The sequence below is a fragment of the Mercurialis annua genome, linkage group LG4 (assembly GCF_937616625.2).
Source record: "Mercurialis annua linkage group LG4, ddMerAnnu1.2, whole genome shotgun sequence".
NCBI classification, from domain to species: Eukaryota; Viridiplantae; Streptophyta; class Magnoliopsida; order Malpighiales; family Euphorbiaceae; genus Mercurialis; species Mercurialis annua.
In genome coordinates this window covers 15,194,498-15,209,288 of record NC_065573.1, presented here as the reverse complement: position 1 = coordinate 15,209,288, position 14,791 = coordinate 15,194,498, and the positions used below count along the sequence as shown (strand labels likewise).

Below are 14,791 nucleotides of genomic sequence, written 5' to 3'. Positions count from 1 at the left end.
ATATTTCCAGGCGAACATCTTTTGGCGACTCCACTGGGGACCAGTTTATGGTTAGCACAAAAACGGACTTTAAGGACGATTCCAGGCACGCTCGGTCCATACGCCGACAACAACGGAAGGAAAGTGACATAGTAGACGAATCAGATTCGGATAGATCGGAAACCATGGCCAAGGACAAACAGGTGAACCAATCAAACAAGGTGCCGAATACAACGGATACCGAGGGGAACCTGCCAAAGGACAAGAACGACGACGCGACCGATGATATGATAGACTACTCACGTCAGCTTCCTCCCTCTCGCCCTTCTTTATCACAGGCCGATTTCTCGGCCATGAGGGGCGAGATAGCGCAGGAGAACAAGCAGATGTTCGACGGTGCTATGCATCAGATGTCCGAAGTAATGAGGAACATCATGGCCGACCAAACGTCGGTCCAAAGGCAGATCCAAGGGAACTTGGACGGCCTCAACAAGGCAATGGAAAACCTGGGGCGATTATTTTCTGGGCAATCTACCGCCGATCAGGGGTACAGAAGGGCCGAACAGAACCAAACACCGAGCCGTTTTGGTCAACCAGGTGGTTCGGCCGAACAACAACCCAACAAGATGGGATATACATATGGTTCCGTTAAGCTCTTGACGAGGAACGAAGCCGAATTCTCAGGAAGGGCCGATCACCCGGGGGCAAGCTCGTCAAACCCACAAGGCGAAGCTAGACCACAAGGGGGAGCTACTGGAGCCAACACCCAGGAGCCTAACGTGGGCGAACGATCATACTCTGAGGGAGGCGATCCAAATATATACAATTAAGGGCAACTCGTGGACATGCTAGAGAGGCTCGGGGTGGACCTGCGACCTATGCCTCGCCCATTGTACATGAAACCATATCCAGACTGGATCGACAAGTTATACCCTTTCCCAAGGGGGTATAAAGTGCCGGAGTTTAGTCTATTTTCAGGCGAGGAGAAGGGGCAATCTACGGTTGAACATGTCGCCCGGTTCTCGGCCCAATGTGGCGAAGCAGCTGCTCACGATTTCTGGAAGCTCCGGCTTTTCGCCAGCTCCTTGACTAAAATGGCGTTTACATGGTACTCTAGATTGTCGCCCAATTCGGTGGACACGTGGAAGGACCTCGAAATCCTCTTCCATGAGGAATTTTACAGGGCACCACCTGATGTCACCCTGGCCGACCTCGCCCGAATTTCGCAGCTACCGAGCGAATCGGCAGAAAAGTATATCGGCCGATTTAGAAACCTCAGAACTAGATGCTCCACCAAAATGTCCGAGGCCGATTGCGTACCGATGGTGGTAAGAGGGATGAGTTTCGCCATGAGGGAGCATTTCGAGGGCCATAGGTTTCGTGACTTGTTCGAGCTAACGAACAGGGTGACGAGCTACGAAAGACTCCTCCAGGAGAAAGAACAGAGGAGAGGCGCATCTAAGGGGACCTATTACAAAGACCAGCTTGACGTGGCCGTGGTGTCCGACAGTGAGGATAGCGGTTCCGAAGATGAAGTCAACATGGCCGAATTTTTGGGAACAAAACCCCTAGAATGTTCGGCCTTGCGAAAGCCTGGCTTTGTTAAGAAAAATAAGACTGTGGTGGTACAAAATGAGTATTCGTTCGATCTGACCAAAGCTGACGATATATTTGATGCCTTGTTGAAGGACGGACAAATCTCCTTAAGCGAAGGTCATACAATTCCACCGTCGGAGGAGCTGGTCGGTAAAGATTATTGCAAGTACCACAATTCCTGGAGACACAGCACGAACAATTGTGTAAATTTCAGAAACGTGATCAAGAAGGCGATTAGCGAGGGAAAACTTCTGTTCCCAACGAAAAAGAGGCTGATGCTAAATACGTGTCTATTAACACCGTTCGGCCCCACTTTGATAGCTTCCTAGAGCAAGGGCAGATACAAAGCAAGTGGAACCCTAGACGGCCCAAGCCGAGAGTAGAGACCGATGGTTCAAAGTGGCGAGGAGAAAAAGGACGACCTCAGCAACAGAAGAGGAAGCGATACAGCTCGCCCACTGCAGATATGACTTGTCCATCATGCAGTACGTGTTTTAAGGTCAGGGGAGGCGAGAACACGAGGAAGCATCCCAAGACCTTTAAACCGAAATCGCCCACAGAGCAGTGGCAGAGGCATGAGCCACAGCGGAGGCCTACCACTAACGTATTCAAGAGGATATTTCGGCCAACGGAGGAGACCCCTCGTATGACGAAAACCCAGAAGAGGCGAATGCAAAGGCTGCGACAAGAGTCGCGGGCGAATCACGGGGCAGAAGCGGCTCCCAGAGAGCAGCACGGAAATAGGCCAATAGTCGAGAGATTGGGGGCAAGGAACCAGGCCGATATGGATACCAAATCGCCTGATAGGCGAAACGCCAAGGTAAGGAAGGTATGGGTGCCAAAGAGCGAGAAACAAGTGGGCGATGTGGCCGTCACGGCAGTAGTTCACAAGGATGACGAAGATTCCAGCGGCCGATCGTCCTACAAGAACGTACTCGTATCGCACCAGGGTGGCCAGCTTAAAGCAAGATTGCCCAAAGACCGCGAGGTCGTTGTCTCGCACAAGAAGGGAGTGTTGAAAGCTTGGGTCCCGGTGGTGAGGGACGAATACGGAGTAAAGGTGGTCACGCTCCCCAACTCATACAGAAGTAAACCGGGGCAAATGGCGACGTTGGAAGGCGATGTAATCGCGCCGGAAGGAGATAGCGCCGACAGTACCGCGGTAGTATCTCTTAGCAAACCTCCAACAAGGATGACTAGGCACATTCGGCCACTGTACATCAAGGCCGATTTGAACGGGGTATCGATTAACAGGGTCCTCATCGATAACGGGGCTGGCGTCAACATACTACCGGCGAAAATGCTCAAAAAGCTGGGCATAACGCGGGATCAACTTGACCCGACCGATGTTTACATGACTGACTTCGCAGGGGGCGAAACGCCGGCCGAGGGGTACATCTGTAATACCCCGTAATTTATAAGCCACGTGTAAAGCTTTTATTAGCCGGGAATACGTAAATTAAATTTAAGCGTAAATTTAATTTATAAGTATCCCTAAAATTATATTGTAATAATAGGAGTTTAAAATTTAAATCGAGGATTTAAATTTTAATAAAATGATATGAACGGGATTAATAGAAAAGAAAATACGACTGAAGTCGTAAGATAAAAATATATTGATAATTAATATATCAATATACCACTCTAATTGGAGAGTTTAATATTTCGGATAAAACCCCGAAATTAAAATGTCGAAACTCGGAAGTCTCGACGTGTTATTAACGAATATAAGTTAAGATATATATATATATTATTTAAAAAAAAAGAAGATAAGAGAGAAAGACTGAGTGGGCGGCAAGTTATGGAAAGAGTATCATTTGGTCCTTGGATTCTTTACTTTAATTAGTTTTAGTTATAAACTAATTAAGTATTATTCGTTAGTTCAAATTAAAATAAAATAATATATAAGTCCCGAGCGAATATTTTTGGTGTCATTATTCGCGAAATAATTTGACGAAGCTATCGTCAAAGTTTCATAGAATTTGGACGTAGAAAGTTTAATCAAGTGGGACTGATTTGGACCTAATAAATCTTCAGAAATTTATTAAGAATAAAATATAAGTCGGATAAGAATAAAAATTATATTTTTATTCTTACTATATTTTATTAGATTTTTGGGTAAAATTTTACGAAATTTGAAAGTCGTTTCCGTTTGGGCTACGGACGACTAGTTTAGAAGTTGGTTTAAAGTGCATGATTGAGCTAGTACTAAAGAGCACTTTAACCGAATCTATATATATAACATTTGAGAGCCATATTAGGGCATCTGAGCCCATTTCTTTCAAATGAAAGAAATGGAGAGCTGCTATGCTCTCTGAGTGTGCGGTGACGTTACGGTTTCGAGCCGATCCGGCCGTTTCTCGATTCTAACTCCGTTTTTTCGACGATTACTCAAGTAATCGAGGTATTAATCCCGTATTAAACGTTTATTTTAATATATTTCGATATATATCGAATATATATACGTTTATAAACGGTTACCGTATCGAATCGAACGTATACCTATTATTTTTACGTTCCGAAAGTGAATATGGATAGATTGGATTGTGTATATGTGTTAGGAGCGGAAAAACGAGGTTGAAACACGTCGGAATGCCCCGGGAATCGAGTTTCCCCGGGGCTGTGCACGTTGGTGCACGGACGTGCACATATGGTGCACGAACGTGCACCAATCTGGAGGTGCACGAACGTGCACTATCCAGGGTGCACGACCGTGCACAATGGTGCACGATCGTGCACTAGCCAGGGGTGCACGAACGTGCACCCAAGGTGCACGGACGTGCACCGGGCCGACGCCGAAGAGGGAAATTCTTTTGGGGCTTTTTGCCCTATCCGTTTGACGTAGTTTCGTCGAACTAAAACGTTTAAAAACGATAACTTCTTTTAAAAAAAGAAAGTGAAAAGAGTTTTTAAACCTAAGCTAAAGACTTTTAAAATATGATTTTAAAAGTAAAGTTAAACGTTTAAAAAGGACTTTAAAAGAGTTAAAGTCGACGTTTAACCGGTTTAAAAGATTTAGCAAACGATGTTGCTAAATAATTAGTAGTCGACTGTGAATGGCTTTGGCAATCAAGTCGATACTAGTAAATGATTTTAATTAGGTATTGTTATACCTAAAATGACTTCTAGAGTGAAGTCTAAACGTTTTCTCGAGGTGAAAACGGTTTAAATGGTTTTTAAAGAGAAAGAGACCATACGTGCTATGTGTTATGTGAATTGATTGATTTGATTAAACCTAGGTTTCAGGACCTAGATGTTTATACCAGAAATGAGTATTGATGTTTGGCTTGTGTGTTTTGTATGTTTGATCCGACTAGCTGTCCAGCAGTCAGACCAGGACTCAGGGGAGTCTGTCACACCTACGACGGTGCTAAGTAGTAACTTAGCAGCACTGTGAGTTTACGTGTTTACTTTTGAATATCAGTATTCAATTATTTTAAATCCATAAATCGCAGTAGTATAAACTAGCCAAGAAAGGTCCATTGGAACGAGCTACCTATTGGGCAGCAATAGGGTTGCGTGATCACCAACACCGATTTTTAGATGTACTTCTGTCGAGGTATAGAGGTATGCATGTCGTGTAAGTCATTGGGAAAGTAGATGCCCTGACTTCACGGGTAAACCCTGAGACGACAGTAATACGGTAACGGTCGCGGGTAAAACTGCGATGGCAGTTTCATGATTACGGTCCAGGTACCAGAGATACAGAAGTGGACGGCAGTGACTCGGGTCACGGTCCTTATTCTGTTGTCTATAAGCTCGTGAAATGAGTGTGTCTGTTAGGACAATTGTGGACTAGGGTTTCATATGGATCGACATATTGGTAACATATTTTATATATATAACTGTTTTATATATATGATGCGATTTTGGTATTTACCTGTAAACTGTTTACTCACTCAGAAATATTTATATTTCTGACCCCGTTGTTGCTATCCCATTTTACAGGAAACGAGCTTTGAGGTCAGTCGAGCTTCCACATCCCTTCTTCAGGAAAGCTCTTCTTTGGTAATGTACATAGGAGTTTGTACTCTTAGTATGCTGCAATAGTATAAGTGTAATGTGCCAGCAGCCGTGCTACTAGTCCTTTGTTTAGATACTCTGATAGGATCTATTGCACGTGTGTGTACCTTTTGGGTGGCTGCTTAGTGACATATTGTATCTAGTTACCGAGTCGGCCTCGTGTGTTTTTGTGAGGGTCAAAAACAGTATGTTTTATACGCCGGCTATGTGTAACCGGTCCGCTGTGTATTTTAATATGTTTAATACCACCGTTGCGAGACGCAAGATGTCCGCACTATTTTATTAAACATATTAACGGTGGCGTGTGGCTTGGAACGGGGCTGTCTGTGTGTTAAGGCAAGCGAAAGATAAGTCCCTGGTTTCCAGTAATCACCACGCCAGGTTTTCAGAAGGAAGCAAGGATTGAGATAACGAGGTTATCCAACCAGTGCTTCCGAAAACAAGATTTCGCTTATATGTATAATTTCAGAAATGTGTTTGCGTTAAACGAGAAAGATTTTAACGGTGTTTTCTGAAAACGGATCGCACGCGAGGTGCGATCTTTTAATAATATTTGCGAAAAATTTCTAGAGGTTCTAGGCTTGCTACGGGTTTCGGAACAACCATTCCCATTCCCTAGCGCCGGTCGTGACTTGGATTAGGGTGGAATTCGGGTCGTGACAAAGGTGGTATCAGAGCAACATTTTAAGTACTCGACCATCCGATGTACTGTTGCTGATACTGTTAAGTAAGATGTGTTAGGATTGGTAAGGATTCTTAGTAGACTATTGCAGCAACATAGGATTCGAGTCATGTCTTGATCAGTTTTCAGTTGTTGAAAACATTCAGCTATAAGTAGCAATCCGTATACTTGTGTTGTGTATATATGATGTTTGATCAGGAACATATGAGATGTTCTTGTGTTTGAAACACGATACTAACGAGGGAACATGTGAGATGTTCCTGTGTTCGAGACGCTCTATTAGAGTAGTACGCAATGGTCAGATCAATTGACCAATATTTAAAGAAGATGATTCTGTTCGAATACAGAACGAGGTGAAGATTCCAGAAGAATCGTTTGTTCGAGAAATTAGTTAGATTTTCTCTGAACTATACGTGTGATTGCTATGTGTTTTATTTTATATGTGTTTATAAGGTGTTATCTGTTATATGAAAACGTGTTTTTCTATAACTGTTATATCGGCTACTTGCTTTATGGCCACATGTTTCAGCATGTCTGGGCCTAGTTGAGCTCCGTCGCATGTTGTGCCTGATTGACATGGTTTGCCTAGTCAGCCAGTTATGCCTGACTTGCCTAATCCATTAGAAGCTGGAGTGTCTGCTTCTGTTTATGACATGGATAATTAGATTGATGTTATCAGATTAGAGGATCTGGAAAGGCCAATGGGAGACATAGAGGTTATTGACGACAGTTATGATTCAGTGTCTGAATCTACTGTTGTATCAGCCTATATAGAGTTTAGGCTGGGGGAAGGATTTAGAAAAGATAAACTATCTAAGGATAGTTCAACAAAGGATGAGTCATTCCCCATGTCAAAGGAGGGAGAATGTGTATGCTAATGAGGAGAAAGAGGAACAAAGTTTGAATAGAGTGAGACGCTATGTGAGAATGTTCACGAGGAAGGTAAAGGAACGCTTATACGCCGATACGGACGAGGAAAAAGGTCCGATGATTCGAGAGGCACTACTGCCTCAACAATCATCCTCAGGTAACATTTAGATATGTGTCTTATGTTTAAGTTAAGTACATTTATGTGTTTTAGTACTAGAAAACATAAAGTACAGATAGAGAATATCCTTAAACAAGAATACACATACAAATGAACAATATATGTTAATAAACATCCTGACGATGAATAATAACATAAAAGGTAAATGTTAAATAAAGAATGATAAATCCTAATGTGAGGATTAGAAAACCTTGAAATGACACAGAGAAGTAGTTTGAAAAGAAACTTGTTAAAGTTTTGTTTAACAGTTGAACGTATAATTGTGCTCAGATGCATTAAAGGTGCATGTTGCGAAAACCACTATAGAAGAAGCATACCTGAATTTTATATATATGATATATATTACATAAAATGATTTTGATTAGGGCATGCATCATATATATTGATATATCAGTATATCAATGAAAAGTGAATTAAAATAGCAACTCCTTGGGGATGAGAGATGTCATCACCCTGAAGCACAATTGTATGAAAAAGGTTTTGAACCGTGAATTTGAGAATTCACAATTTGTTTTAAAAGTGAGATTTAAAGAAAGGCTTGCAAGCAAAACAAATTGATTTGTATTTGTTAAGCGTCAGTGTACGCGAGACAAAACTGTATTTGCTCAAACGAAAACTCTGTGATAGTAACAAGGTAGATGGAAAAAAAAAGAGGATAAAGAATAATGGTTTTTATTATAAGAATAAATAATAAAGACCTAGATTCTAATGTTTCATTCCGAGACATTAGAGATTAATGAAAGTACAGGAAGAGTAGAGTGAGTGAGAATCTATATTCTTACTCAGGAATAGACTGATACAAGTCTAGTGATGAACTTTTATGGTAAATAAAAGTTCGAGGGTAGACAATAGAAGATTGTCACGATTAAGATAAGAGAGTAGGATCTAATTAAACACAACTCGGTTAGTTTGACTTCAAGTAACTATATGTGAACAAAGTCATACACATGTGTTTAATTAAACGGATTGGAGATTAGTCTTACAGACAGAGCAGATGTCAGTAATGGACATATCTCTTAAATCCATACGAGTGGTTAGCTAAAACCAAAATACATAAGTCTGAGAGGAGTAAACCTCAGCACTTAAATGATAAATAACAATGAAACATCTAAGAGAAAGATTATGAAAGGAAATATGAGTATTCTCAGAACCAAGTAGGTACACTACTAGTTCTGATATGAGTAAAGAGGATTAATGAATATGTTAACGACTGATGGAATTGTCGAGTCGTGTTAACAGATATTCATTAATAAAAATGATTATTAAATCATAAAACGAATAAATAATATACTTAAAAAGTATATCAAACCTTGAACCAACATAAAATAAAGATGTTATCAAGGTGTAAATGAGATGGAGATAGTGAATTGGACGAGTGAGTTTCAAATGTTTTCTGTAAACTAGCAGGGTGTAGCAAAACCCTAATAACTTGCGATCGAACCGTTAGATCGGTTTGATATTGGGATATGATAATCCCATGACGGTTATCTGAGTTTTAACCGTTGCGATCGTCGAACGGAGAGGTAAACAATGCTCGATGATGAAGATATTGTCGTGGAACTTGCACGAAATTTTGGCGGTAAGCCAAAAGTGCAAGTGACAATGATGAGAAGTGTAAACTTTAATTAACTTGGAATTATCAACATAAGCTCCATATATGTATGTAAATGAATTTGAAAACTGTGATGAGACAGTAGTTTAAAAAGATGAAAAATTCCAAGAACCGAGCCTTATGACTATGAGGTCTAGGCTGTCTGGTAACGGAATATACATGTAGTGTACATGTGCATTGAATGTCGGGCCAGAAATGTGTAAAGTATGGCCTATTAAAAGTGGAAAAATGTTTAATAAACATTTTGTTTTCAAAATGAAATATTTTGAAAACGGAGCTTAAGTTGATAGTCAGTTAATTAAACACGATAGTAACAGCTATAGTACAGTTATGATAACTGTTAGCTGTGAACAAGGAAGCTAGGTGTGTGTGGAAAAGAGGTTAAGAAATCTAATTAACCTTGCAAATACCGAAAACTAGTAAACATGAGTATAGTTTTGCGGTGACGATGAAGTATGTTGGACGGTGTTGTATGATGAGATAATTAAGTTATAACCTACACCTACACCTAGATGACCACATCATTAGTGTGAAGGGAACCCAGTAATTCAATCTGTAACAGGAAATTACTAAAGATTGATAAGGAGCTAGGAAAATATTCTATACAAGATATAGAATCATAATAGAGATAACGGATATTCTATACAAGATATAGAAGTGTGATGATGTGAAGGATGAGTAGTCTGTTTATAGAACAAGAGTTCAAACAGATGAAGAGGGTAAGGTTAGAAATTAGAATGCTTAACCAATAGTATCCTAAAATGAGTAAAAGATATGAAAAATTTATAATAAGATTAAAAATCTTAAGAATAAAAAAGGTACATTAAAATGTACAACCAATAATAAACAGCGAACTAGAAAGTTTAAGGAATAAAAAAAGAAAGAAAGTGAATTCAAAGGTGATATTATAAGACTTAGTAATAAGTTGATATCCCATAAGTGAATTCAAAGTTTGTACTGTCTGTAAAGAAATACAACGAAAAGGAAAAGTAATAAGATGTATTAAAAATACAAGTTTGGCTAGTAGCCAACTTCAAGGATGATTTCGAAAACCGAAAAGAGGTCGGATTAACTTCGACTCTTCATGAAATTTGTATATTGGATGTCAAAAAAATAAGAATATGAAATAATATTTGGAAAAAGACTGGTTTAAATGCTTGGTTCATTGGCTTCAATAACAGCCATGACGGCAGTTTCGTAGTCTTTCAAAGTTAGGTCGAAGAGGCAACTTTAAGGTCAATTTCTGAGACCTTCGAGAAAGAATCTTAACTCGAAGTCTAAACGGAAGTTGTAGAACGCATTGTCAACTATAAGAATACCAAATTTATTTGGTAAATGGACGCTTCAGAATAAGCGATCCGGTAGCCAAAGTAGGCTCAAAAAGAACAAACATAAGGGAATAACCCGAAGTCAATAAGTAACAAGACTTCTGATAACAGAAGTCAAGGTTATAGGTTAGAAACTTATAAGTAAAAGTACAATAAGAGGAGATAGAAAATGATTAAGAATTATGAAACGCAGTCGGAAGAAAACTGCGAGATGTTGATACAAGCATCTGTATACTAATAACGGAGAGTATACGGTCTATTAGGACAAGTAAATACGAGATGAAGAGTTAAAATACAAGAAGATAGTGCACAACTGTGCAATTGTGTCATAGACGACAGCAGTTATGCAACAGACAACGGCGGTAATGTTTATGCTATGAAAGCATAGAGCATGATTTAGAAAAAGTATTTTTGGCTGTATAAGTAAAAGAAAAAGTATATGTAAATTCGAGGACGAATTTATATAAGGGGGAGAGAATGTAATACCCCGTAATTTATAAGCCACGTGTAAAGCTTTTATTAGCCGGGAATACGTAAATTAAATTTAAGCGTAAATTTAATTTATAAGTATCCCTAAAATTATATTGTAATAATAGGAGTTTAAAATTTAAATCGAGGATTTAAATTTTAATAAAATGATATGAACGGGATTAATAGAAAAGAAAATACGACTGAAGTCGTAAGATAAAAATATATTGATAATTAATATATCAATATACCACTCTAATTGGAGAGTTTAATATTTCGGATAAAACCCCGAAATTAAAATGTCGAAACTCGGAAGTCTCGACGTGTTATTAACGAATATAAGTTAAGATATATATATATATTATTTAAAAAAAAAGAAGATAAGAGAGAAAGACTGAGTGGGCGGCAAGTTATGGAAAGAGTATCATTTGGTCCTTGGATTCTTTACTTTAATTAGTTTTAGTTATAAACTAATTAAGTATTATTCGTTAGTTCAAATTAAAATAAAATAATATATAAGTCCCGAGCGAATAATTTTGGTGTCATTATTCGCGAAATAATTTGACGAAGCTATCGTCAAAGTTTCATAGAATTTGGACGTAGAAAGTTTAATCAAGTGGGACTGATTTGGACCTAATAAATCTTCAGAAATTTATTAAGAATAAAATATAAGTCGGATAAGAATAAAAATTATATTTTTATTCTTACTATATTTTATTAGATTTTTGGGTAAAATTTTACGAAATTTGAAAGTCGTTTCCGTTTGGGCTACGGACGACTAGTTTAGAAGTTGGTTTAAAGTGCATGATTGAGCTAGTACTAAAGAGCACTTTAACCGAATCTATATATATAACATTTGAGAGCCATATTAGGGCATCTGAGCCCATTTCTTTCAGAGCTGCTATGCTCTCTGAGTGTGCGGCGACGTTACGGTTTCGAGCCGATCCGGCCGTTTCTCGATTCTAACTCCGTTTTTTCGACGATTACTCAAGTAATCGAGGTATTAATCCCGTATTAAACGTTTATTTTAATATATTTCGATATATATCGAATATATATACGTTTATAAACGGTTACCGTATCGAATCGAACGTATACCTATTATTTTTACGTTCCGAAAGTGAATATGGATAGATTGGATTGTGTATATGTGTTAGGAGCGGAAAAACGAGGTTGAAACACGTCGGAATGCCCCGGGAATCGAGTTTCCCCGGGGCTGTGCACGTTGGTGCACGGACGTGCACATATGGTGCACGAACGTGCACCAATCTGGAGGTGCACGAACGTGCACCAAGGTGCACGAACGTGCACTATCCAGGGTGCACGACCGTGCACAATGGTGCACGATCGTGCACTAGCCAGGGGTGCACGGACGTGCACCGGGCCGACGCCGAAGAGGGAAATTCTTTTGGGGCTTTTTGCCCTATCCGTTTGACGTAGTTTCGTCGAACTAAAACGTTTAAAAACGATAACTTCTTTTAAAAAAAGAAAGTGAAAAGAGTTTTTAAACCTAAGCTAAAGACTTTTAAAATATGATTTTAAAAGTAAAGTTAAACGTTTAAAAAGGACTTTAAAAGAGTTAAAGTCGACGTTTAACCGGTTTAAAAGATTTAGCAAACGATGTTGCTAAATAATTAGTAGTCGACTGTGAATGGCTTTGGCAATCAAGTCGATACTAGTAAATGATTTTAATTAGGTATTGTTATACCTAAAATGACTTCTAGAGTGAAGTCTAAACGTTTTCTCGAGGTGAAAACGGTTTAAATGGTTTTTAAAGAGAAAGAGACCATACGTGCTATGTGTTATGTGAATTGATTGATTTGATTAAACCTAGGTTTCAGGACCTAGATGTTTATACCAGAAATGAGTATTGATGTTTGGCTTGTGTGTTTTGTATGTTTGATCCGACTAGCTGTCCAGCAGTCAGACCAGGACTCAGGGGAGTCTGTCACACCTACGACGGTGCTAAGTAGTAACTTAGCAGCACTGTGAGTTTACGTGTTTACTTTTGAATATCAGTATTCAATTATTTTAAATCCATAAATCGCAGTAGTATAAACTAGCCAAGAAAGGTCCATTGGAACGAGCTACCTATTGGGCAGCAATAGGGTTGCGTGATCACCAACACCGATTTTTAGATGTACTTCTGTCGAGGTATAGAGGTATGCATGTCGTGTAAGTCATTGGGAAAGTAGATGCCCTGACTTCACGGGTAAACCCTGAGACGACAGTAATACGGTAACGGTCGCGGGTAAAACTGCGATGGCAGTTTCATGATTACGGTCCAGGTACCAGAGATACAGAAGTGGACGGCAGTGACTCGGGTCACGGTCCTTATTCTGTTGTCCATAAGCTCGTGAAATGAGTGTGTCTGTTAGGACAATTGTGGACTAGGGTTTCATATGGATCGACATATTGGTAATATATTTTATATATATAACTGTTTTATATATATGATGCGATTTTGGTATTTACCTGTAAACTGTTTACTCACTCAGAAATATTTATATTTCTGACCCCGTTGTTGCTATCCCATTTTACAGGAAACGAGCTTTGAGGTCAGTCGAGCTTCCACATCCCTTCTTCAGGAAAGCTCTTCTTTGGTAATGTACATAGGAGTTTGTACTCTTAGTATGCTGCAATAGTATAAGTGTAATGTGCCAGCAGCCGTGCTACTAGTCCTTTGTTTAGATACTCTGATAGGATCTATTGCACGTGTGTGTACCTTTTGGGTGGCTGCTTAGTGACATATTGTATCTAGTTACCGAGTCGGCCTCATGTGTTTTTGTGAGGGTCAAAAACAGTATGTTTTATACGCCGGCTATGTGTAACCGGTCCGCTGTGTATTTTAATATGTTTAATACCACCGTTGCGAGACGCAAGATGTCCGCACTATTTTATTAAACATATTAACGGTGGCGTGTGGCTTGGAACGGGGCTGTCTGTGTGTTAAGGCAAGCGAAAGATAAGTCCCTGGTTTCCAGTAATCACCACGCCAGGTTTTCAGAAGGAAGCAAGGATTGAGATAACGAGGTTATCCAACCAGTGCTTCCGAAAACAAGATTTCGCTTATATGTATAATTTCAGAAATGTGTTTGCGTTAAACGAGAAAGATTTTAACGGTGTTTTCTGAAAACGGATCGCACGCGAGGTGCGATCTTTTAATAATATTTGCGAAAAATTTCTAGAGGTTCTAGGCTTGCTACGGGTTTCGGAACAACCATTCCCATTCCCTAGCGCCGGTCGTGACTTGGATTAGGGTGGAATTCGGGTCGTGACAACATCACCCTCCGAATCAAGGTAGGGCGAGTGGAAACCGAAGAAGGGTTTTTCGTGGTCAATGCCCGGAGCAACTACAACATTTTACTCGGCCGAGATTGGATACACTCCAACATGTGTATACCATCAACCATGCATCAAATGCTCTTCATATGGCGGGATGACGGCGAGGCCGAAGTCGTGCAGGGTGACCTCAACCCCTTCGACGAAGACCATAACGTGCTTGAAGCACGTTTATACGATGAAGAGGTGCGCAACATACAATCCCTTAGCTCGAGAGGAGAGACGAGCGTCCCTCGATTGCTTGTTAACTCGGATCGGCCGGTATCAGTGACCCTAGGGGGCAAAGGCCGATCCACCATCCTCAAAAATCTTCAATGATAGTACGACATAAAGAATTGAGGGAGAAGATTAGGCAATTAGCCTCGCTGTATGACATTGCATCGGCCGAATGCATCTACGAAGATCAAGATCAAGACCCAACAGGATCGTTGCAAGTTGGAGATATACGATTAGCAACCGGGAAGTTGGAAGATGATCCCGCCCAAGTACAAGACGACCTCTTCGAGGTGAATCTGGGGACAGATGATTCGCCGAAGCCGATATATATCAACGCAGGACTGGACGAGGGATTCAGAGAGCAACTGATCGTTCTACTTATGGAGTTCCGCGACTGTTTTGCCTGGTCGTATGATGAGATGCCGGGCCTTGACCCTAACATTGCCGAGCATAAACTTCCATTGAAAAGTGGGTTTCGGCCATTTCGGCAACCCCCC

General features: G+C 40.1%; 1 protein-coding gene across 1 annotated transcript; it reads left to right on the top strand.

Moving 5' to 3' along the window:
• Window positions 1-824: 824 nt before the first annotated feature.
• On the top strand, window positions 825-1,904 carry LOC126678335 (uncharacterized). Its single transcript, XM_050373238.1, has 3 exons — window positions 825-1,087; window positions 1,163-1,354; window positions 1,490-1,904. The coding sequence occupies exons 1-3, from the start codon at window positions 825-827 to the stop codon at window positions 1,902-1,904; spliced, it is 870 nt and encodes a 289-aa protein (XP_050229195.1).
• Window positions 1,905-14,791: the final 12,887 nt, after the last annotated feature.

Bases quoted from the DNA above. Each gene is read 5' to 3' on its own strand.
- LOC126678335 (XM_050373238.1), top strand. From the start codon at position 825: ATGCTAGAGAGGCTCGGGGTGGACCTGCGACCTATGCCTCGCCCATTG. The intron at 1,088-1,162 runs GTACTCTAGATT...GGAATTTTACAG, and splicing joins ACTAAAATGGCGTTTACATG to GGCACCACCTGATGTCACCC. The intron at 1,355-1,489 runs GTTTCGTGACTT...GGTGTCCGACAG, and splicing joins GAGCATTTCGAGGGCCATAG to TGAGGATAGCGGTTCCGAAG.